Genomic DNA, 22,753 nt, shown 5'->3' with positions numbered 1-22,753 from the left:
TTATTCTATACTTTCATTAATAATTTGTTGTCCTGCAATCATTTTTGCAATGGACTATCACTAACACATTATTTACATATGACTTTGCTCTTGAACTTCCTGTAAGATTTGAAGGTCAAAAGTCCTCATTACCTGGGAGGGTAGTGCACTCTTGATTTCTCGTCTCCCATTGGCAGTTCTGATCGGTGGCACAACTTTTACAGCTGGTCTTCTTGCTGCACACAAAGGATGGGTTATCCTTTGGACACGCCTCATACTCCATTATCCCACCCTGCAGACCGGCAGACAGATTGGACACGTAAGAACAAAGTCTAAGTATCACAAATTCATAAACTGAAATGTGTTCTTCCACACACTTTTCTTTAAGTCATGGTGTGTTAAATGTTGAGTCTTACCGGGGAACTGGTGCAGTTACTATGACCAGACACACAGACCGTAGCACACCATTGGCAGCTGTTAGTGTTTGCTGTGCAGCTGTAGCAGTCTGAATATTGGTCACACTTTTCACCATCTGCATCTGGAAAGCACACACATAAATTACTGCATACAACTGTGCATTCAGTGATGCCACACTCTGGAACAAAAGTTAAGCATACAGATAAATCTGTTGTAAGCAACTGCATCTATTAACATCTATTCAGATAGGACTAGTTCTTCCTAGGTCTTAATGTTTTGCAGATGTACAGTTCTGATTTGGATTAGAATTAAGTTGAGAATCACAATTTCAGTAAAAAAGAAAAACTAGAGCAAATTACCCATAATTTCTCATGCACTAGTATCCCATGAGGCATAAAAAAAAACTTCACATCAATAAGGAGAGCCAGCAGCCGGTGCAATAAACCCCTTTAAGTTAAGAAAACCCTCAGCAATAATTCATCACTTCCAGTGATAAATTCATAGCTACAACTAAAAGATTTCCCGGCCTAAGACAGGCTGCATATTTGATCAAAGCTACAATGATATTAAAACCGTAACAGTGTGAAATATTAAAATTCAAAATAACCAATGTTTTCTATTTTCAAATGTAATTTATTCTGGTGATAGCACAGCTGAATTTTCAGCATCATTACTTCAGTCTTCAGTGTCACATGATTCTTCAGAAATCATTCTGATTTGGTGCTTAAGAAACATTTCTTTATGATGATGTTGAAAATACAGGTACTACGTGACATTTTGGTGCAAATTATGATTTTTTTTTTTTTTTTAGAAAGTTGAAAAGAACAGAATTTATTTGAAATAGAAATCTTTTATATCAGTATAAATGTATTTACTATCACTTTTGATCAATTTCTTGCCAAATAAAAAAATACCAATTTCTTTAATAAAAATAAATAAAAATCAGCAAAGTCCAGATAATATCTTTTCTATATTGCCAAATAAAATGTGGTAATATTGTAACTTTTTCAACTGTTTTAAAATCTAATCCTGTCTGAATAGTTCAAAAGAGACACAGGAAGCAGACGTCCTTTTTGTTCCCGTCACTTACACCCTCTGGGACTGCAGGTGTTTCTCAAGCTCTCTGTGTCATGGGCTGCCGCTGCGTCCCAGGACATACAGGTGGAGGTAGTGGAGTTCCACACACACTTTACACCGGGCACAGCTGTCACACACTCCAGCCGCTCTGAGAAAGCAGCACAGCTCGCAGGGGTGAACCTCAGCACATCGCTGAGCATCAGACTGTTAAAGCCTCCATACACGTACATCACCCTGACACACACACACACACACACACAGAAAGAGACAGAGTTAACCTCGAGTATCTCTGAAGGAACAATAGAGGTATGAAGGGTGAGGAGGAAGAGGGCAGTGGGAATAAGGAAGAATGAATAAAGCGTGCGAGACTGACAAGTCAAACAGCAAAAGCAGTGTTGTGCCACAGCTCCCCACAGAGGGGTCACATCGGCACTGACAATGACACGGGGAATTATGAGTAAGAATACAAAGCTCACATCAAAATCTCACAAGAAAGAGTCTTCTAGACAGTCTTCTGTGAGAGTGTGTGACTGTGTGGATGAGTGCGGTTAGAAGACTCATGTTTGTTCAGCTGGCAATCTGAAGCACTAATGAGATATGTTATTTATGGATAATGATTCTGCTTTATGACTTCATCTGACTAATCCGTATGGAAGGAGATTACAGGCAGATTTAAATATAGACTTCATATTTACTGCGTCACCATTCAAATACCACAAAAATAGAAACACTTTTAAACAGGAACATTCGGGACTCAAATATACAACAGGAAATCATTTTGACTCCGTATGTAACAAATCAAACAGCATGTTTACAGTTTATATGGCAAGTTTGCCAAAAATATGATGCTCTTATTTTGTTAAATCACTTTAATGAATTACTCACGAATCACGATCAGCATTTGAGTTGGTTTGGTTTCTAGGTAAGATAATGGTTTCTTGGATATGTGATATACAAATGCAACCTGGCTATGTTCCTTCCTAGTGATTTTGTATGAAACGGTTTCCCATAATACAGTACTGGCTTACATGGTCATGATAAGAATATAAGGACAGTAATAACTGATTCGGTCTAAAAAAATGATTCTGCCACACTTGTCCCATACTGAACACAAAGTCTCATGACTTTAATTTGGGAAGAAATTCAGTTTGGAAGTGTATAGCTGTTACTTTAAGTTAATGTATATTAATGCCACATAGACTTCAGCTGTTTTTAGAAATTGAGGGATGTGTTTAATTTCAGTGGTATTCAACAGCATGGCACAAATGTAGACACTACTATTTTAAAGTTTGGAGTAACATTTTTTAAAAATGCTTTAGAGAAAAGTCTCTTAAGCTCACCAAGGCCGCATTTATTTGATCAAAAATACAGTAAAAATGACCCATTACCCATCGTGATACACAGCTGAGTGGCCAAAACGGTTGACGTCATGGTGAAGATCTGGATTGGGTAGTACAATCCACTCATCACAAGCTAGAAAAGAGAAAATGGTAGACAAAGTGAATCTCAGCCAGTGCTGCCAGAATATGTTTAGAGACATCGCTATAGAGAAGAGGTCATGAATATTAATTAACTAAGACTAATCGTTGCTACACTCATAATCTCCACTCACATTACCCAATTAATATCTGTAAGTGCAACCTACACATAAACTGATGACCTGTACAGATGTGTTACTTATAGTCTAAGACTAAATAACACTGTAATACTACACAATATGGGTGTACACCTGAATGTCCCCAGTTCCCTGCATCTTTCTCACCATGGTTTGTAAGATAAGCGGTTTGCATTTTCTGAGTTGGCCCTCAATACGGAATCATCTCTTTCTTTAGATGTTAATTAGGAGGAGTTATTAGCTAATATAACAAGAGTAAGAGAAGCATAAAGAGAAATGCAGTACATTATGTGTGACAAGTCACTGCCCCCTGCTGGCAAACTTTCTGACAAATTGAATTCAGCACCCTGGTGTGGGTCAGTAGAACGGAGTTCAGTTCGTAAGGACAGAGCAATTACCCTCAGGCCCGAGAAAGGCCACTACTTAATTACAGATTACCACAGCACTAGCCTGAATCTCAAGAGAGAAGTTGGCAAGGGAAGAACAAGAGGAAGACATTTTTAAGTGGAGTGAAATATAATGATGAAAAAGCAAATGGAGTCAGTACACTTCTGATATTTTTGAAGCTTCCTGTGCGTTATACAGGCAATAAAAACTCCTCAAAAGATGCTCAAAAATTCAACCCACACATCATATTCTCACATTAAAGAGCCGCCGTATTCAAGTACTTGTAGTGTATCTATTCTGACATTATAGCATCCCTCATTATCTAAATGAAAAGTGAGATAATACCACCAGACAGGCATGTCTACGATCCCTGGAGATTACAAAACTCAAATGTGTCACTCATAAAATAATGACTTCAAGATCACGCATCCTTCTGCGAGAAGCCCCCCTGATGAGTGTATTTCGGTCTCTAATGGCTTGCTGCTACACGCACAGAAATCCAATTATGGTTTCTGTGTGAGTGTCTCTTCTGCTGATCAATATTGTGAAAGACAGAGAAATTATAGACGTATAATGCCAGACGAGAGAGGATGCAGTAAGTGAGCGATTTAATATATAAAAAGTTCTTAAAGGTCCTATAACATGAAAATTTCACTTTCTGTTTTTTTTTTAACATTAATATGAGTTCCCCTAGCCTGTATATGGTCCCCAAGTTTCTAGAAATTCTAATCGGTGTAAATCGAGATTTTGCTATCTTTCTCTGCCTTTGAGAAAATGGAAGCTCAACCGGGCTGATCTTGAAACTCCTCCTTGTGACGTTATAAGGAGGAAATGTTACCTCCCCTTTCTCTGCTTTGCCCGTCCAAATATTTACATATAATTCAGTCTCAATGTCAGCACAGGCGTTACAAACAGACTTTTATGATATGGATTCGACAGCACCCCCACAAACAGTGAGTAACAGTGTTCATTAATGCATGATCTGTGATCAGTGATTTCTGATGTGTAGCTAATCATTCAAGTTCACACAGACTTTCTTTCTAAATCGTTTAATACTGTTTATGCATCAGTGAATCAAGCCAGTGACTAAACAATCAACTTCACGTTGTTTCTCTTAGTAGCATGAAACAAATCTGTTATTTAAATTGTGATTTAACTACAGAGAGCGATCAAAGAACGCTCCCTTTTTTTTCAGAGCTGTCACACATCGCGAGTATATCTGCACACTTGCCTAAACTGCCGTTACAATGAATGACACTGTTATGCTGCACATCAAAGCTCTTACTGTATTCATGTGGTGTATTCATGTGTTTGCTGTTAGTTGTGGTGAAAGCATTTTGTGAGAGAAAACGTTTTTCAATAATGATGAGATCACTGCATTCACGCAATAAACAGACTCTGTTTACTCGATGCTCATCACTGCAGCCTTTCGTGTGATGTGAAAAGATCGAAAAAATAATTATATAATCAACACTTCCACGATTTGTTAATCTCGACAGCTGTAATAGTAAATATATATATATATATATATATATATATATATATATATATATATATATATATATATATATATATTTGAGAGGGGTTCCACATGTAATAAGCATTTCGAATGCAAAGATGTCTGCCAATCACAACAGTTGTCGTTTACTCGGAGTCTCACAGCAGACACGCCCTTTCAAACAGAGCATTCAAGCCAGAGGGCTAATATCAGTATATAAAAATGCTTTTTTCCACCTAAATTTTAAATGTAAAAATCATACTAACAATATAAGTACACCTAAGGAAACATTAAAAAGCATTTAAAGAAAAGGAAATAATCCATGTCATGGGACCTTTAAAGGGAGGCGAATGACAGTTTAATAAAAATCTCACTTCATAATCATTCAATATAGTTATTTGGCTGTAAAGTGAATTACCGTAAAACTTCAAATAATAGCCGAGTCCCAAATAGACGCCTGTCTCTTTTAAACGCCTGGTGTGACGACAGGTTTGGGTAAATAAAGGCCGGTCTCAAATAGAGGCCTGGTCTGTTTCAAGCGTGGGAAAAGCTGGATACGGAGCGGCTGAAAAATTCCTTTAAGGTATGCTTGCGCGCGCGTGCGCGTGTGTGTGTGCGAGGGAGAAAGAGGAGATAATATATTTCATTGACTTCGGGATGTTATCCTTAGGTATGTGGCCTGACAGTAGCTTCTGATGGAAGTGAGGATCACCTTACCCATTGTTTCAAAGAGGGAGAGCCGTGCGCATCTGGGCGAGAGCTGTTAGTGCAAGCAAGGCAGGCAGAGTTAGCGGAGGCTGGAGAGAGAGAAGTGGAGGAGAGCGACGTGGAGGAGGAATTCGCCAATGAACTTGTAATTGAGGATCGCGGGGATGATGATAGTGATGAATAGAGTAATTTTCTTTCACATGATTGCAGTTGTTTTACAGGGTAGCCTTCATTCTTTCTTGTTGATATGTTTCGGGAAACAAGTTCATATGCTCGATGGATTTTAGCGGTAACTTCTATTGTTCTGCCCATTGCTGTCACATCGTTTCGTTTTTTATGCTGCCAATAATCTTAGACATTTCTTTCACTAAATTATTTGTTAAACACATTTGTTTAGGGGTAACTTGTATTGTTCTGCCCATTGCGGTGACATCGTTTCGTTTTTTATGTTTTTTTTTTTTTTTATGCTGCCAATAGCCAAAGACATTTCTTACATTAAATTATTTGTTAAACACATTCCAAATTAATTCTAAATAAAACGTAATATAATGTTGTAACCTCCTACTGTCATGCTTGAACATCTCAACACTAAATTAAAGGCCTGTCTCTTATAGACGCCTGTCTCAAATACAAGCCGGTGCAGTTCGGCGATTTGGGTAAATAGAAGCCCGGGCTATTATTTGAAGTTTTACGGTACATTCTTTACGTCTAATTTGAAAAACTTGTTGGATGCAATATAAAAGTATTAGAAATGCATACGTTTAAAAGGCCTGTTCATGCTAAGAAGTAGGGCTGGGCGAAATGCCCATTTAATTAATTGCTCTTCACTACTGTTAAGCATTATAGATTATTCATGAGCGGCAGCAAGTTTTACCTACCAGCAGCTGATCTGGATTTTAACAGGCCAGAGGTTAAACCCAGAATTGGCTCTTGTCTTTGAACTCTTATAATTGATGCTAGAAATACAAAATCTGAATGGCTGTTTCTGCTTTTCTATAAGCGCCATCTATTGTCAGAAACTGAATATGCATTTTTTTATTGAACTACAGTGTTTTTTGTTTATTTTAGTTTTTTACCCAATAATCTGAACATCAAATTGCATGCGAAAATTGGACAAACAAATGTGTTGCTGTGAATAGGTTTTACAATTTTGATCAGATAAGTCACATTAAATGTACATATTGTTAGGCTGCCCAGTCATATGCAGAAGTACAGAACACTTTTGGTTTGAAGATTCAGGTGACAAAGTTGGTGTCTAGTACTCACCTATGCTGTATGCTATGAAGTCTGAGGAGAAGCACTTTGCCCCATGACTCATTGAGGTGTCATTGTGTGTGTTCCCTCCAAACACCAACATGTTCCCGCCAGCAATCACCGCTGTGTGCAGGTAACGGAAAAAACCACTGTCCCTCAGAATCAACCTACAGATTAATCAGAGACATCATTAGCAAGAAACCCAATTATTAAAAAAAACTATTATGATATAACAATTTAAAATAAGTAGTTATCATTTTAATTAGGGGTGTAATGGTACGCAAAAATCACGGTTCTGTACATAATTCGGTTTTAAAGTCACGGTTCGGTTCATTTTCGGTACAGTAAGAGAAAGAAATGCAAACATTAAACTGCAGGTTGTTTATTACTATAAACTTTTTTAACAATTTGTTTACAAATAAAAAGAATAAGAAAAAGAAATAAAATACTGCTGCAAAGTTCTCCACTAAATAAAATACTCTCAGTCTCAAACCAATATCATATAATAAAATATAATGAAAAATATAAATAAATAACTATGATTACAGTGCAGCATTACCAATCCCAACTTGTAGGTGTGGCAGGGGGGGGCGTGGTTTAGCGAAGTCGGCAGCGGGAGAGAGAATCAGGAGATGAACGGTAAGAGAGTGGTTTGGGCGGAAACGATCAACACCTGTTTCTTGTTGTTGGTGTGGAGAGAGTATAAAACGCCAGGAGAGACAGAAGCAGTCGAGAGAGGGACGGACTGCTGACTGGAACCGGAAGGAGTTACCCGGAAGCGTTTGGCGATAGTGTGTGCGCTAGTGTCATAATTAAAGTCACTATTGGTGTTTGTAAAGATTACTTTTTGTTTTATTATTAAAAACTTGTCAGCAGTCCATCCGACCCCTTGTCCTCTTCCTGTCCTCCTACGAACTTACTACACTGGTGCCAAACCCGGGAAAGGAAGAAGGAAACAAAAGGAGGAAGCATGCCGCTGCCATGCAGAGCCCGTCCTCCACGCCATCTGCGGATGTTATCTCATCCCTCGGGGCCCTGCACCAAGAGCAACATCAGGCCCTGCTGGACTTAAGAACTGATCAGGAGCGGCAGTTCCACGCCATCCTACAAGCCCAGCAGGAGGACCGCGAGAGGTTCCGGAGCTGGATCAACCGGGAGGGGGACCGCCCGCGGTTCCCATTCACCTACCCCTCCACAAAATGGGACCCAAGGACGACCCGGAAGTGTTCCTAGAGCTTTTCGAAAGGTCAGCAGAAGCGTACGGCTGGACCCGCGACCAATGGCCAGTACGGCTGATCCCCCTGCTCTCAGGCGAGTCCCAGGTGCCCGTACAACAGCTACCGGTGGCGAACCTCCAGGTCTTCAACGACTTGAAGAGGGCCATCATTCAGCGGGTCGGCCAGACCTCAGAGCAGCATCGCCAGCGGTTCCGTTCACTGGACCTGGGGGAATCCGGTCGGCCCTTCGCGATGGCCCAGTAGCTCCGGGACTCCTGCCGCAAGTGGCTACTGGCCGAGGGAAGTGACGTTGCACACATCATCGACCTCGTGGTGCTGGAGCAGTTCATCGCTCGGCTTCCGAAGAGAACAGTCGAGTGGGTCCAGTGCCACCATCCCACGTCGCTGGACTCGGCCATCTATCTAGCGGAGGACCACATGGTGGCGTGCCCAGGGGTCGGCGAACCCACAACCTCAGTCTCTCTCTCCCTCTCTCTCCCCTCTCCTTCTCTCTCTCAACCTGTCCCTCTCCCTAGGTCCCGTCCACCCGGCCCTCCTTATGTCCCGCCCCGGGGGGGGCAGGGCGGGTTCGACCAAGGGCATCACGTGAGTCCAAGGGCCCCGCCCAGGCTGCCGGAGGGGACAGCGCTTCGGTTTATCCGCTCTCTCGGATGTCCCACAGGCCACCCCCGGTCAGGCAGGAGAGTACCAAATACCCCTGAGTATAAAGGGGGGTACATATCCGGCCTTGGTGGATTCAGGATGTAACCAAACCTCAATCCATCAAAGCCTGATTCAACCGGGGGCATTGGATACAAGCCGCATGGTTAAGATGCGGTGCGTACACGGGGATGTGGTGGAGTATCCGGTTGTCCCGATTATTATTCAGTTCTGGGGTCAAAAGCATAGTGTGGAGGTAGCGGTTAGTCCCCAACTCCTGCATCCGATAATTTTGGGGACAAATTGGCCCGCGTTTACTGTTTTATTGGGGTCGTTATGTGCAGATGCCTTTTGGGGAAATAAGGCACGGAAGGCGGCCGCGCGGGTGCAGGTGGGAGAAACTGAGCCAGGACCGCTGGGTTCTGCTTTAGGGGAACAGAGCGAAATCGGGAGACTTATTTTCTCAGAGCGTGATGACTTTCCTCTGGAACAGTCTCAGGACGAGACATTAAAATATGCTTTTCAGCAGGTCCGCTCCATCGATGGCAGGCCTCTCCAACCTGCCCACCCGCTCACCTATCCGTATTTTGTCATTTTAAGAGATCGCTTGTATCGAGTGACCCAAGACACTCGGACAAAAGTAAATACAACCCAGTTGTTGATTCCAAAGAGACACAGGGAAATGCTTTTCCATGCGGCTCATTCTAATCCTATGGCAGGCCATTTGGGACAGGCAGCAACCCTGAATCGCCTCATGACCCGTTTCTTTTGGGCGGGCATTCACGACAACGTGCGCAGGTGGTGCGCATCTTGTCCGGAATGTCAGTTGGTGAATCCACCCGCCGCCCCAAAAGCGCCTTTGCGCCCCCTACCCTTAATGCAGGTCCCCTTCGAGAGAATTGGTATGGACCTCATCGGGCCATTAGAGCGATCTGCACGGGGACATCGCTTTCCATTAGTCATAGTTGACTATGCAACACAATATCCTGAAGCAGTGGCCCTCCGCAACATTTCCGCTAAAAGACGCCCTGTTTCGTCTAATCTCCCGGGTGGGGGTTCCGAAAGAGATCCTCACCGATCAGGGCATGGTGTTTATGTCACGTACACTACGCGAACTGTACAGATTATTGGGCATTAAATCGATTCGAACTAGCGTCTATCACCCACAGACCGACGGCCTGGTCGAACGATTTAATCGCACGCTTAAATCCATGATCTGGAAATTCGTTTAAGAAGACGCCAAGAATTGGGATAAGTGGCTAGAGCCCTTGTTATTCGCTGTGCGAGAGGTCCCACAAGCCTCCACGGGGTTTTCCCCCTTTGAGCTTCTCTACAGACGCCAGCCTTGAGGGGTGCTGGATGTACTGAGAGAAACTTGGGAGGAGGGGCCATCTCAGGGCAAAAATTAAATTCAGTATGTGCTGGACTTGAGAACAAAACTCCACACTTTGGGGCGGCTATCAATGGAGAATGTGTTACAAGCCCAAGACCGCCAAAGCCAGCTGTATAACAGGGGAACTAGATTGTGCAAATTTGCACCGGGAGAGAAAGTACTTGTATTACTCCCCACGTCGAAAGTTATTGGCTAAGTGGCAGGGACCGTTTGAGGTCGCACGACAAGTCGGAGATCTCTGTTATGAGGTAATACAGTCCGATAGGAACGGGGCATGTCAGATCTACCACCTCAACCTCCTCAAAAAATGGAATGAGGCGGAATCAGTGATGTTTGCAACGGTGATTGGCGGAGAGGATGATCTCGGGCCAGAGGCGAATGTCAAACCACAATCCCTTGCCCTGGCCCCAGGAGGAGATCACCTCTCGCCGTCCCAACTCACTGATCTAACGAAATTACAGGCGGAATTTGCCGACGTGTTCTCGCCCCTACCGGGCCGTACCAACCTCATTCAGCACCATATTGAGACGGAGCCGGGCGTAGTAGTTCGCAGCCGGCCATATCGCTTACCTGAGCACAAGAAAAAGGTAGTTCAGGCTGAATTAGGTGCAATGCTCGACATGGGGGTAACAGAAGAATCCAATAGTAGCTGGGCGAGCCCAATAGTTTTAGTTCCGAAAACGGATGGCTCAGTCCGGTTCTGTGTGGATAACCGCAAGGTGAATGCTGTGTCGAAATTCGATGCGTATCCAATGCTGCGGGTTGACGAGTTGCTTGATCGGCTAGGCATCGGCTCATTTTTATTCGACATTGGACTTAAAGAAGGGTTATTGGCAGATCCCCTTGTCTCCATTATCCAAAGAAAAGACCGCTTTCACGACGCCGTTTGGATAACACCAGTTTGTTACCCTTCCATTTGGGTTGTTCGGGGTACTGGTTACCTTACAGTGCCTCATGGATAAGATTCTGCAACATATGCGGCTGCCTACCTAGATGATATCATTATATTTAGTAATGATTGGCAGCGGCATATGCAGCATCTGAGGGATGTCCTGAGATCTCTGAGGGGGGCTGGACTCACGGCCAACCCAAAGAAGTGTGCGATTGGGTGTGTGGAAGTAAGGTATCTGGGCTTCCACTTGGGGCATGGACAGGTGCGTCCCCAAATTGACAAGACAGCCGCTATTGCGACCTGTCCACGTCCCAAGACCAAAAAGGAGTTAAGGCAGTTCTTGGGGCTGGCGGGATATTATAGACGGTTTATTCCTAATTATTCGGACCTCACCAGCCCTTTGACTGACCTTACTAAAAAGGAGGTGCCAGATACGGTCCAGTGGACGGAGCCGTGTCAGCAGGCCTTTACCCAGGTAAAGGCTGCCCTGTGTGGCGGGCCGTTGTTACACTCTCCTGATTTTTCTCTCCCTTTTCTGTTGCAGACGGACGCATCGGACAGGGGGCTGGGTGCAGTCCTGTCACAGGAGATAGAGGGGGAGGAACGGCCGGTTCTGTACATTAGCCGGAAACTCTCGAATAGAGAGGCTAAGTACAGAACCATAGAGAAAGAGTGCCTTGCCATCAGATGGGCCGTCCTCACCCTTCGCTATTGTCTCCTGGGATGGGAATTCACCCTCTGTTCGGACCACGCTCCGCTGCAGTGGCTCCACCGCATGAAGGATACCCACGCGGATCACTCGTTGGTATCTGGCTCTACAGCCTTTTAAGTTCAAGGTGATAAGGCCGGGTGTTCAGATGGCTGTGGCCGACTTCCTCTCCAGAAATGGGGGGGCTGCAGGCCGGATGGCTCCCCGGCCTGAGTCGGGCGGTGGGGGTATGTGGCAGGGGGGCGTGGTTTAGCAACGGAAGGAGTCACCCGGAAGCATTTGGCGATAGTGTGTGCGCTAGTGTCATAATAAAAGTCACCATTGGTGTTTGTAAAGATTACTTTTTGTTTTATTATTAAAAACTTGTCAGCAGTCCATCCGACCCCTTGTCCTCTTCCTTTCCTCCTACGAACTTACTACAGTAGGCCTGCTCATATTTAAAAAATATATATAACTTTTCCAAAGTGTAAAGTGCAGCATCAACAGTTTCAGTTTTTAGACATGCTCAGATTTCGTTATTGCGTTGGACCGATCGGAATTAAGAGCAAAGGTCTGTTTAAATGCCGATGGGAGCTGCGTTTGAGTTACAATCATTTTTTTCCTAGTTGTAGTGATGTTCACACTCGCGTGATGCCTTTTGAAAACCTTAGGCCAGTGACACACTGGCATATTACACCTGTCAATCATAGTCTATTTTGCCGTCAATACTGTTGACAGTGTCCTTTATCAGTAGGCTTTATATTTATGCTCAACATGAAGTATAGATATTGTTGTCGTGAAGACAAGATCCTGGTCTGTCGGCGGCCTCCCTCTATGTCACCTACAGTAGCAGCAGTGCGCCAGCACCGTGTCAGGCACGATTCTTGTGTGTAAAGACACAGAAAACTCGAAGCAGCCGTCACGCAACTGACACGCAGCAGAAACGCCACGCTCACGCCATGCAGCCAGTGTGTCACGGCCTTAGAATCAGCTGCAGGGCGGGATTTGCGCTGAACGCAGACTTCCGCCACTTAATATATTCGTTTGGTAACACGAAAATGTACCTATGCTCCGCACACAAAATATTGCATTTGGTCATTCGGTACACATGTGCACCGTACCAAAAGCCCTGTACCGAAACGGTCCGGTACGAATACACATACCGTTACACCCCTAATTTTAATACATCTAAAAGGCAATATATTCCTAAGAAGGCAAAGCCGAATTTTTCAGCATCATTACTCCTGTCTTCAGTGTCACAGGATCCTTCAGAATTCATTTTAAAATGCTTTTTCAGGATTATCTGATGAACAGAAATATCCTTTTTCAGGATTATTTGATGAACAGTCTATATTTACTATCTATCTATCTATCTATATATATATATATAATATGATATCAAATATATGGTTATATTATGATTTCAATTCATTAACCTTTTTATTTTTATTTTTTTTACAATATTGGATTAAAAAAAACTAATAAAGGAGGCTCTCCATTTTAAGCCTAGCCTTAAAATGATGAAGTCAAAAAGTAATCAGTATTCAACTAAATTGTGAAATGTTGCTCAACGCACCACATTCTCTTGTCCACATCATAGCGGTACAGGTCCCCGGCCAGGCCGTATTTATTGGCACTAAAAGCTTTATAGCCTCCATGGATGTAGATGGAGCGGGTTTGAGGATCATACACACTGCTGTGCCCATAGCCACCCTGAACCAGCGCCCCACGAGTCTCTAAAACACTCCATGTGTTCTCTTCTGCAAAGGGAACAGTAAAAAGTACAGGATGAGAGATAGTCAAGAAAAAAAACAACTAGTTAACTAGTTTTTTTCCTAAAAAAAAAAAAAAAAAAAATGGTTACAAATATATTTGATTTTGCTCATCCATTACAACACCAGAGGGCAGTAGAGTAAACAATTCCTGCAAACCGACCAGAACAGGGATAATTGTCGCATGAGGAAGAACTACATTAAGGTTTTGAGACAAGAGTCTAATTGAATAAAATGCTTGTTTTCCCTAGAAAGGGTTTTGCATGCTGATTTCAAACCACACTGCCATTCATTCACCTTTAGAAACCAAAGTGAAAACCAGCCCCAGACTCTCTCTCTCTATCTATCAAAAATGACAGCAACTATAAATCATGAAAACAACCTCAGTTTTTTTTTCAACTGCAGAACATTTAACACAGATTGAAAACTGATATAAAAAGGGCCTCATTTAAATTTTCTGATGAATGACAAGTCTCTGTGGTACCTAGCGAACTGATTCATCAGACAGAAACTGGGTCACAACTGTTCACTGTGAATTTCAGTCCGTGGTAGCACTCAATATTCTGAAAAGGATTAGGGTGCTTTCACTTCGGATGAATTCTTCCTTTCAAACAGCTAGGCTGAATGGAACAGTACACAGGTGTCCTGAGGCCGGTTTCTAAAAGATCTTTTTTAGTTTTTAATTTTTAATTTTTTTTGTGTTTTTTTAAGACGAAAGATACTAAAAAGGAAAACCTGGTGTAGCAGCCATGCGATGATATTCAAGGTATCGGCTAGTTATTGAGCATTTAAAACTATTGTGCGCTACTAACCAATGTTGTACTGCTGCACTTGGCTGATGTATCCGTAAATAGGGCAGTGTCCGAAGATGACCAGTATGACAGGCTCTGATCTGTCATCATGGAGCTGGACAGTGTGTGCAGAATGGCCCACGACGGCATACTGTTCTTTAGCATGCGGATTCAGCAGAACCCACGACTGGTTCCGTGTGTGGAACACCCAGAGTTCTGATGTCACGTTTCCCGTGGAGTCAATCTTCCCACCGTACATATAGATTTTATCCTGTACGCATGCACACAAAGACAAATTACTCATGAAATCACAGGTTTTAGAGAAACAGGTCTCAGTGTATGTAAGGAATAAATACATTGGACTGTAATAAAGACATTAAAGTTGTGGAACACTATTAAACAACCTTTCGTCGATTAACAAACCTCATGCAGGGAGAGAGAATGACCGTAGCGTCCAGTTACATAGTTGACGGACTGGTTTAACGACATCCAGCTTTGAGAGGAGATGTTGAACCTGAGGAATAGACACACAGAGTAAAGGAGAAAGCAAAACTGTGAGCCTGTGAAGTTATTATGCTCCAGTGCGTTTTGGTTTAATATGTGTGTGTGTACTCACGCAGTCACCATCTGGTAGTGTGTATAGTTAAACACATGTCCACCTATCACCCACATCAGGTCTTCATGAACCATAGCCTTATGGGACGCCCGCGCCAAGCCATGCCCTCTGTATTCCTCACGTGTCCAGAAGGAACCATTTGCTGGTACGGTTATTGAGCAGTCCAGGCCTAAAATACACACACACACACACAAGCGGTCATTAGGGCAGGGTTAGAAAATAACATACTGTACTAGGGCTGCACGATTAATCGAATGCGATTGTCAGGCGCATTTTATTAGTAAAGCCAGTTCTGTAATCAGCAGTAAATCATCATCACCTGCGTTCAGATGGACCAGCATTTATTACAAAGAGCCGTAGTTCATTGACAAGTTACGAAAAAAAAAAAAAAAAAACACAATCGCAGACGATTTTATTGCATGATTATCGAGAGCACGTGAAAATACCACATTAAATAAAAAAATTTTCCCCCAAATTCACTTCATAACATCAGTCAACATCATTTAAAATAAATACTTCTGTGAGATGATGTGACTTCTTAAAGGGGTGGTCACATTGCACTTTTCGTTCCGTTGACTTCCATTCATACGCATGTGAATACGTTATACCGGAAACTCAAGCTCTTGCGAAAAATTTCGCATTTCGCTGCGTTCCAAAGTTCAAGTTTGGTGAACTCTGACCTGCGAATTCAATCACATGAAGACGTGGGACCAGTAGAAGATTTAATGGGTTTCTTCTTCAGGGCATATTTGGATTTTCAGCGCGAGAGCACCCTCTGGCCTCTGGATGGAGATTTACTGCTGATCACAGAACCGTGCTTCTCTGAATGATACGCATGAAAATGGCAGCTTCTGTCGAATCATGATTTCGATTCCATTTCAATTAATCGTGCAGCCCTATACTGTACAATTTGAACGTTTGAGGTGTTTTTTTAAAGCAACTATTACATAAATACATACAGACACACAGCATGGATCATTTATAAGCTAGGACCAATCAAGGGCAGTTTCATCATTAGGGTGACAGGGCGACACATCACCAAAGTGTGAAAGGGAGGAATTTTTTCTATCACATTCAATCACAGCTGTCACTCTTCCAGACTGTTTGTTCTGCCTCTGGATATATAATCCAATCTTTATAAAACAAGAAGCACAAAAGGGCTGTGCTTAAAAATATAAAACGTTACAGAAAACCGGGGAGAAACTTGAAACAGGAGTCAGTTCTGAGTAGAGCTGAAACAACGAATCGATTTAATCGATAAAAATCGATTATTAAAATAGTTGTCAACTAATTTAGTCATCGATTCGTTGCTAAATAACTTTTATTTGCCGTAAGCGGCTCATTTCGTGCATATTTCAAATCTGCGGTGACCAAAGTGTGGCAGTAATGAGCCACCGGAGGTTTTACTCAGCCAGTACAGCAGGAGAAGTAGCGAATAGCCAATAGCTGGCCTCGTTTTATGTCACGTGCTTCCCGAACAGCGTCTCTGCAGCATTTAGCGGGATGTGGGAGACTGGGAGTACTTTACTTTGAGCCTTCAAAAAAGAAGAGTAACCTGTAAACTCTGCACTACTGAACTGTTTAAGGGGACGTTCACATATCGCGTCTTTTGCGCGCTCAAGTTCATTATTTCCAACACCGCACCGCATCGAGTTAAAAACATCTCAACTTTTCAGAATGCTGCAAGCGCATCGCGGGTCATGTGACAAGAACTAACCAATCAGCTTCATCCTTTCCCGTAACAACGTTAAAAGCTCAGTCAAGATGAAAGGAACAGCTGATCATAGCTGTATATGGATTTCCATTTTGAAATAAATTTAGTAGCAGAGCTACTGCAAGCGATTTTTTGAGCTGCAAATCCATTTATCCTTTGCTGAAATTTCCGCGTCTTCAAGGAGAGAGCACGTCATGGTTGCTTAGCAAAGGCAGACGCCTCAGGGGCGCTTCTGCACGAGCGCTTTGGAAAGGAGAAAGCGGCGCGCCTAGCGTTTTCCACGCGTTTTTAGGCACGATATGTGAACGGCCCCTAAGACTTTTATTTGTGCAGATTCTCCAGTACAATGTTGTTTGCAAATGTTTAGTCGTAAAAGCTGATAACATTGCTTTTTAACAGTTAACATTTAAAGCTTTACAAACATGTTCTGTGATCAGTTTGTCGTTTACCAGTTCAAAATTCAGTCGTGCAGCCTAATTATGACTGAATGAGAGGGGTAAATGTTTAAAGATATTTGAAATGCACTTTTTTTCTAAGTATTCACTGCTCTTTTTCACACAGCAGGTTTTTTGTGTGTGTCCAATTTTTTTTTCTGGACAACCTTCTGATGGATTTTACTTTAAATTGTGAGTTCCATTTCTTCACTTCATGTCACTTCACTTCATTCAGGTTTCATGCCATTAGCACTTTATTCGAAGGATTGTTTACAATTTCACAGCAAAAGCTATAAAGCTGTTTCCCAGTAAATAATAAAATACAATGCACTGCAATTTTATTCTGTTTTATCCTTATTCTTTGTGAAAATATGTTCTGAAAGATTCCTTAATAAGCTTCGTTCGGGATGTTAAACTACTTTAGGAGCTCTAAGGACTGCCATGGTGAAAACATTATTTTAAATCTCCTTGTGAAATTTGCTAGAGTATGGGTCAGTGTTCTGATTGCAGAAGAGTTCGACAAAGAATTACTAACACAATAAAACAACTCCAGGTATATTTTTGATTAGGATATGACAGTGCAAAATGGTTAAAATCTCTTAAAAATCTATGCTGAAGGATAAAGACCATTTATTAATAATTTACTTGGGGAAAAAATGGGAAAAACTAAAATATAAGTACATAAACCGATTAATCGATTAATCGTAAAAATAATCGACAGATTAATCGATTATCAAAATAATCGTTAGTTGCAGCCCTAGTTCTGAGTGTGGCTCAACCTGCTGTTCACAGACTGGAGACTGGAAACACTTCCACAGGAGAGAGAGGAGACCGAGATGGACAGACAGAGCGAGAGAGCAGACCTTAAACTGAGCTTTAGTGGCCGTTGTCATAATTACCAGAATTACAATTAAAAACAGTTCAAGTCTTTGTCAACCTTGTGAATGCTAGTTGGAGACTCACAATTATGAAACCTCAGTCTTGTGAAGTAATACATAGAGTGTCCAAATGCCTGCAGCCTCAACAGTTATAAGCAGAAAGGAGGAACACATTTGCTTCATATGCCATTTTTATTGTAGCTGATGCTACCTGGGGCATATGTTTCTACTAAAATATCAAACCAACTGGTTCTTTTTACAAAGTCATTTTTGGTGACCTTACCTATTTGGCACGTAACTCGCCCCTGTGCTACAGACCTCAACTTTTGTATTGGCAGTTGATCCCTGCTTTATTTTTGGTACAGGCAGGATTTAGACCTCTAACACTCTTTGTACCAACCTGGAGTCTTGTTAATGTGTGCCAAAATTTACATTTTTACACTAAATTGAAGGACCTTGAACCACCTGTATTTGTACACATTTGGCTTATCAGAGCTCATCACAATCAAGCCAAGTATAAGAACACAAGCCGTTCTCTAAAATACAGCCCTGGGACAAATATTCTCTGTACACAGTGTACCATCTATCAAGCAAACCCAAACAACACTAGAGGCGTAGAGATTTGAGGAAGAAATCAGTAGAGAGAGATCTGTATTCAGTACTGTGAGAGGCAAAGAGGAAGAAGCCAGGAGACAATTAGGGAAACCAAAAAAAGATCTACATATTCCCAGAACTGTGAGTGAATTACATTTATAAACAAATTTGATGATGAACAGATTCTTTAAATGACTCAATGTCACAGAACAGCTTACATACAGTTAGGGCTGTGACGGTGGCTGATTTTTACCGCGGTAGTCATGGACCAACAACTGCCGGTGGCGCGGTGATAAAAAAAGAAAAAAAAAAAAAAAAAAAAAAAAAAAAAAAAAATTCTTTTATATATATATGTATATATATAATTTTTTTTTTTTCGCGCCACCGCGCCACCGTATATATATATATATACACACACTCGCAAGTTAAGCGAGTGCGGAAACGGTCCTGTGCTCAAAGGCGCCGGTGCCCGCTTCCTTTGTGCGTATAGTTTCATATCAAACTGCGAAATAAACTATGTGCAAGCAGTGTAGTGGTCAGTTAATTCATGGAATTACCAAATAATTTGATTAAAGCTGACTTAAACAGGATATATTTATATATATGCATGCACATGTCTATGAAATCAGCCCAGCACTGTCTCACTCATCTAACACATCCTATTTAACTCGTCAGTTCGTGTTTATTTGAGCACTTCTGTCAGTGAACACCACCTGCAAAACACTAAAATAAATATCAAAGAAATAATGCAGTTAAACAAGAAAGTAGCCTAAATAAGAAAGTTTAATACACCCTCTCTAACAGATGCGAGCGATGCAGCGTGACAAAATACTCATTATAATCAGTGATGCTACAATGGATGCAGCACAACACGACATGATAAATCCCCGTCTGGTCTGTGAGGTACTGACACTGAGTTTAAATGTCCTGTATAGACACTAGACAGACTAAACCTGTTGCAACGCGATTGTGTTACGTCCGGTTTACTTTTCCGCAACCAAGCGAACTCATTAACTCCTCATCTGCACGCGCTCTCTTTGAAATAGGAATCGTTGCCATATTTCTTGTTACCATCTTTTATTTATTGCTGTCTCGTTTGTATTTGGCCAGTTTGGAGAAAGCCTCACCAAACCTGACCAGCCAGCGTTTGAGATCACGAGAACTTGTGCAAACGCTGATGGGTGACATGAATGCAGATGACTCCAGATCGGTGATGTGATATTTGCTTTCCCAACAAGATCCATCGCCCAACACTAAATAAATTTGCTGAATGCATAAACTGTATTTTCCTGAGCTCAAATCTGCCAATCTAAAGGAAAAGCTGTGTTTGAGGTAATTTGTTAATTACCATAGACTTAGAATTTGCAACTATTACAATTATTACACTTATATACAAAACTTTTTGCTTGCTATAGCAATATATGCTTACTGTCATTCTTGTGATTGAGCCATATGACAACATACCTTGCCATCCTGGTTTGCACTGGCAGCGTTTGGTGGCCCTGTCACACTGTCCCTGCAGAGGGAAGCCGCAGTCAGAGGAGCAGTAGGGCACATCACACGCCTCTCCTTTCCAGCCAGCCTCACATTCACACTGCACAGAGTCACTGGAATTCCCCACATGACACTCCCCACGATCAGAGCAGTTATTTGGGCACATATTCAACCTGGGAAGAGCAGAAAGACAGAGAAATCAATGCAACAGGAAATCTCACATCTGTATTGATTAAACTAAGCCAAAATTAAAATTGCTGCATCATTGACAGAGCTGCAAAAATAAGGATTGTTTCTGGTCTACCATTGTTTGGACAACAATTTCATCTTATTTCAGGGAGCCCCACCCCGTACCCACGCCATTGGCCAAGCCTGAAGTTGATATGTCAGGCTGCTCAATCAGAGAAATGTTTTGACAGAGCCAGCATGTTTATTTTCAATTTTCAGGAACAGTGTTGATATTGTTAACTACAGCTGGATGACATTAAAGGAAAACCTTAATAATGTGATACAGCATGCAAATGAAAATGCATTTAAATTATATTTAAATATATTTAAAAGCTGAAAATGCTTTGGGCAACATATATTTGTTTCATATTCTTTTGGCACTAAAATGTTAGTCTGTTCTCTGCTATTTGTGTCAACCTAAACCTTTCTTCGTAACTTAACTTTGTAACTGATATATTTTTCAGCCCAGCCTAAAACTAAAATCATTCAAATCCTTTTCAGTAATTGAAATAAAGCAGAAATGCAAATTTAAAATAAATGTATGATTTAAATAAATATTATTTAGACATTTCAAATGATCAAAATAAGTTAAAGTACTAAAACTAAAATTTAAATGGAACATGAAAATATAAAAAACTAATTCAAAATATTATATGAATGCCTATTTTTTCTATATAAGGATTTGTTTTTTGTTCTGCATTTAGTATTCGTACAGTATATATTGTTTACAGTGCATGTTCATTGCTATTCAAAATTTCAGGGACAGTGATTTTTTGAATACCGGATTTTAGCAAGAATGAATTAAAATGACAAAAAAAGAGACATTTATATTGTTACAAAAGATTTCTATTTGAAATACTTTTTGTTCTGTTTATCAAAGAATACTGAAAATAAATGTATCATGGTCTTCACCAAAATATTAAGCAGCACAACTGTTTTCAGCATTGATAACAATGAGAAATGTTTCTTGAGCATCAAATCAGCATATTAGAATTAATTTTGAAGAATCGTGTGTCATTTAAAACTAGAGTATTGATGCTGAAAATTCAGCTTTGCATTACAGCGATAAATTACATTTTCAAGTATATTAAAAATAAGAACAGCTATTTGAATTCTTATATTATTTGACAGTATATATATATATATGTTTTAATCAAATAAATATTGCCTCTGTGAGCACAGAAGACTTCTTTCAAAAACCTTGAAGTGGCTGAAACAACACTAAACCAAACTTGACTTGTAATTTCAGCACTGTAAACTTCTCCTTTTGTGTTTCAAGAACAAAAGACGTCATGCAGGAATGACATAAGAGTGAGAAAATAATGACAATGTTCCATTTTAGGCGGACTATCTGTTTAGGACACAACCACATTACCCAGAATCCTCAGATCTCATCAACAGTCATGGGTAACAAAACCTGACCCTGTCCCAGCTCGCAGATGACATAACTACACCATCATAAAAAACTAATTCAAAATATTATATGGATGCGAAAATAACAGCGTTCAGGCAGTCAACCTAAAAATGGTGTACTTGCAGTGTCTGCACATTAGACAATGATAGAAATGTACATTTACATTGATTAAAAAAGTAAAAATAATCTTTTTTTTCTTCTCCAGTACAGAATTATGACTGAAAATGTATTTTATATTAGAAATCTGCTTTATTTGCTGTTTTACTAAAACACATGAAAATCCTAAAAATAGAATTTTACATGGTGATGGGCAGAAAGTGATACATCAGCCATCCAAATATTAAATATAGACAAAAGTTTAATCATTTTGTTATCCGGAACAGACAAAAGCCCTTATATTATCTGCTTCCAATATCCACTGATTCAGGGTGTACTCACACTAGCCAGTTTGAACCGTGCCCGGGTGCGTTTGACCACCAAAGCGCGATGGACTCTAGACATTGTGTTCAGAGAGCGCCGCTCTTCCTGTTTATCCCGAAACCGCCGCACCATAATGACGTAAGCGTGCTCCGGCACGAATGCTGAAACCCTATGTGAGTGCAGGCCAGAGGGGGAGTGGGGAGGGGGGACAATCGTACTCGGGCCCGGTTCATGGCAACCGTGCCTAGTGTGAGTACACCCTCAGACTAACACAATTCATTTATACAAACATGCCGATACCTACCGTGCTTCCTTATTCAAAGCTTGAATTGTCCGATACAGGAATACATAGGCCCCATTGCACAATTTTGAATCTTATTCATCATATTGACTAAACAGGGCTGACTTCAGTTTAATGATATTCCTTGCACCCACCACACCTTATGTAAGCCTATTGTTACACTGTTTGTTTGGGCATCTACCTTTTCAAGAGCATAGTCAGACACTGTACTCAGTAGACACTGGACATTGCCATTATTGTCTGGTTAATATTTTAACTTCATCTTAGGTTAATAATTGCTTTTGCAGCTCAAATGTATCTTTTAACCAACTT

The 22,753-nt window shown here is 41.2% G+C and overlaps 1 protein-coding gene across 1 annotated transcript in view; it reads right to left on the bottom strand.

The window, feature by feature from the left end:
• Positions 1-22,753, bottom strand: part of LOC132110836 (attractin-like) — a 62,957-nt gene that overhangs the window by 29,261 nt on the left and 10,943 nt on the right. Inside the window, exons 5-14 of the mRNA XM_059517843.1 lie at positions 20,049-20,251; positions 14,965-15,133; positions 14,772-14,862; positions 14,370-14,619; positions 13,362-13,545; positions 6,948-7,102; positions 2,862-2,946; positions 1,487-1,707; positions 396-517; positions 133-271 (exon numbers count right to left, since the gene is read on the bottom strand). Coding sequence (XP_059373826.1) covers positions 133-271; positions 396-517; positions 1,487-1,707; positions 2,862-2,946; positions 6,948-7,102; positions 13,362-13,545; positions 14,370-14,619; positions 14,772-14,862; positions 14,965-15,133; positions 20,049-20,251 — 1,619 coding nt within the window. The remainder of the gene's footprint in view (positions 1-132; positions 272-395; positions 518-1,486; positions 1,708-2,861; positions 2,947-6,947; positions 7,103-13,361; positions 13,546-14,369; positions 14,620-14,771; positions 14,863-14,964; positions 15,134-20,048; positions 20,252-22,753) is intronic.

The sequence above is a fragment of the Carassius carassius genome, chromosome 30, assembly GCF_963082965.1.
Source record: "Carassius carassius chromosome 30, fCarCar2.1, whole genome shotgun sequence".
Taxonomy (NCBI): Eukaryota; Metazoa; Chordata; class Actinopteri; order Cypriniformes; family Cyprinidae; genus Carassius; species Carassius carassius.
This window is presented reverse-complemented; position numbering and strand designations above follow the sequence as displayed.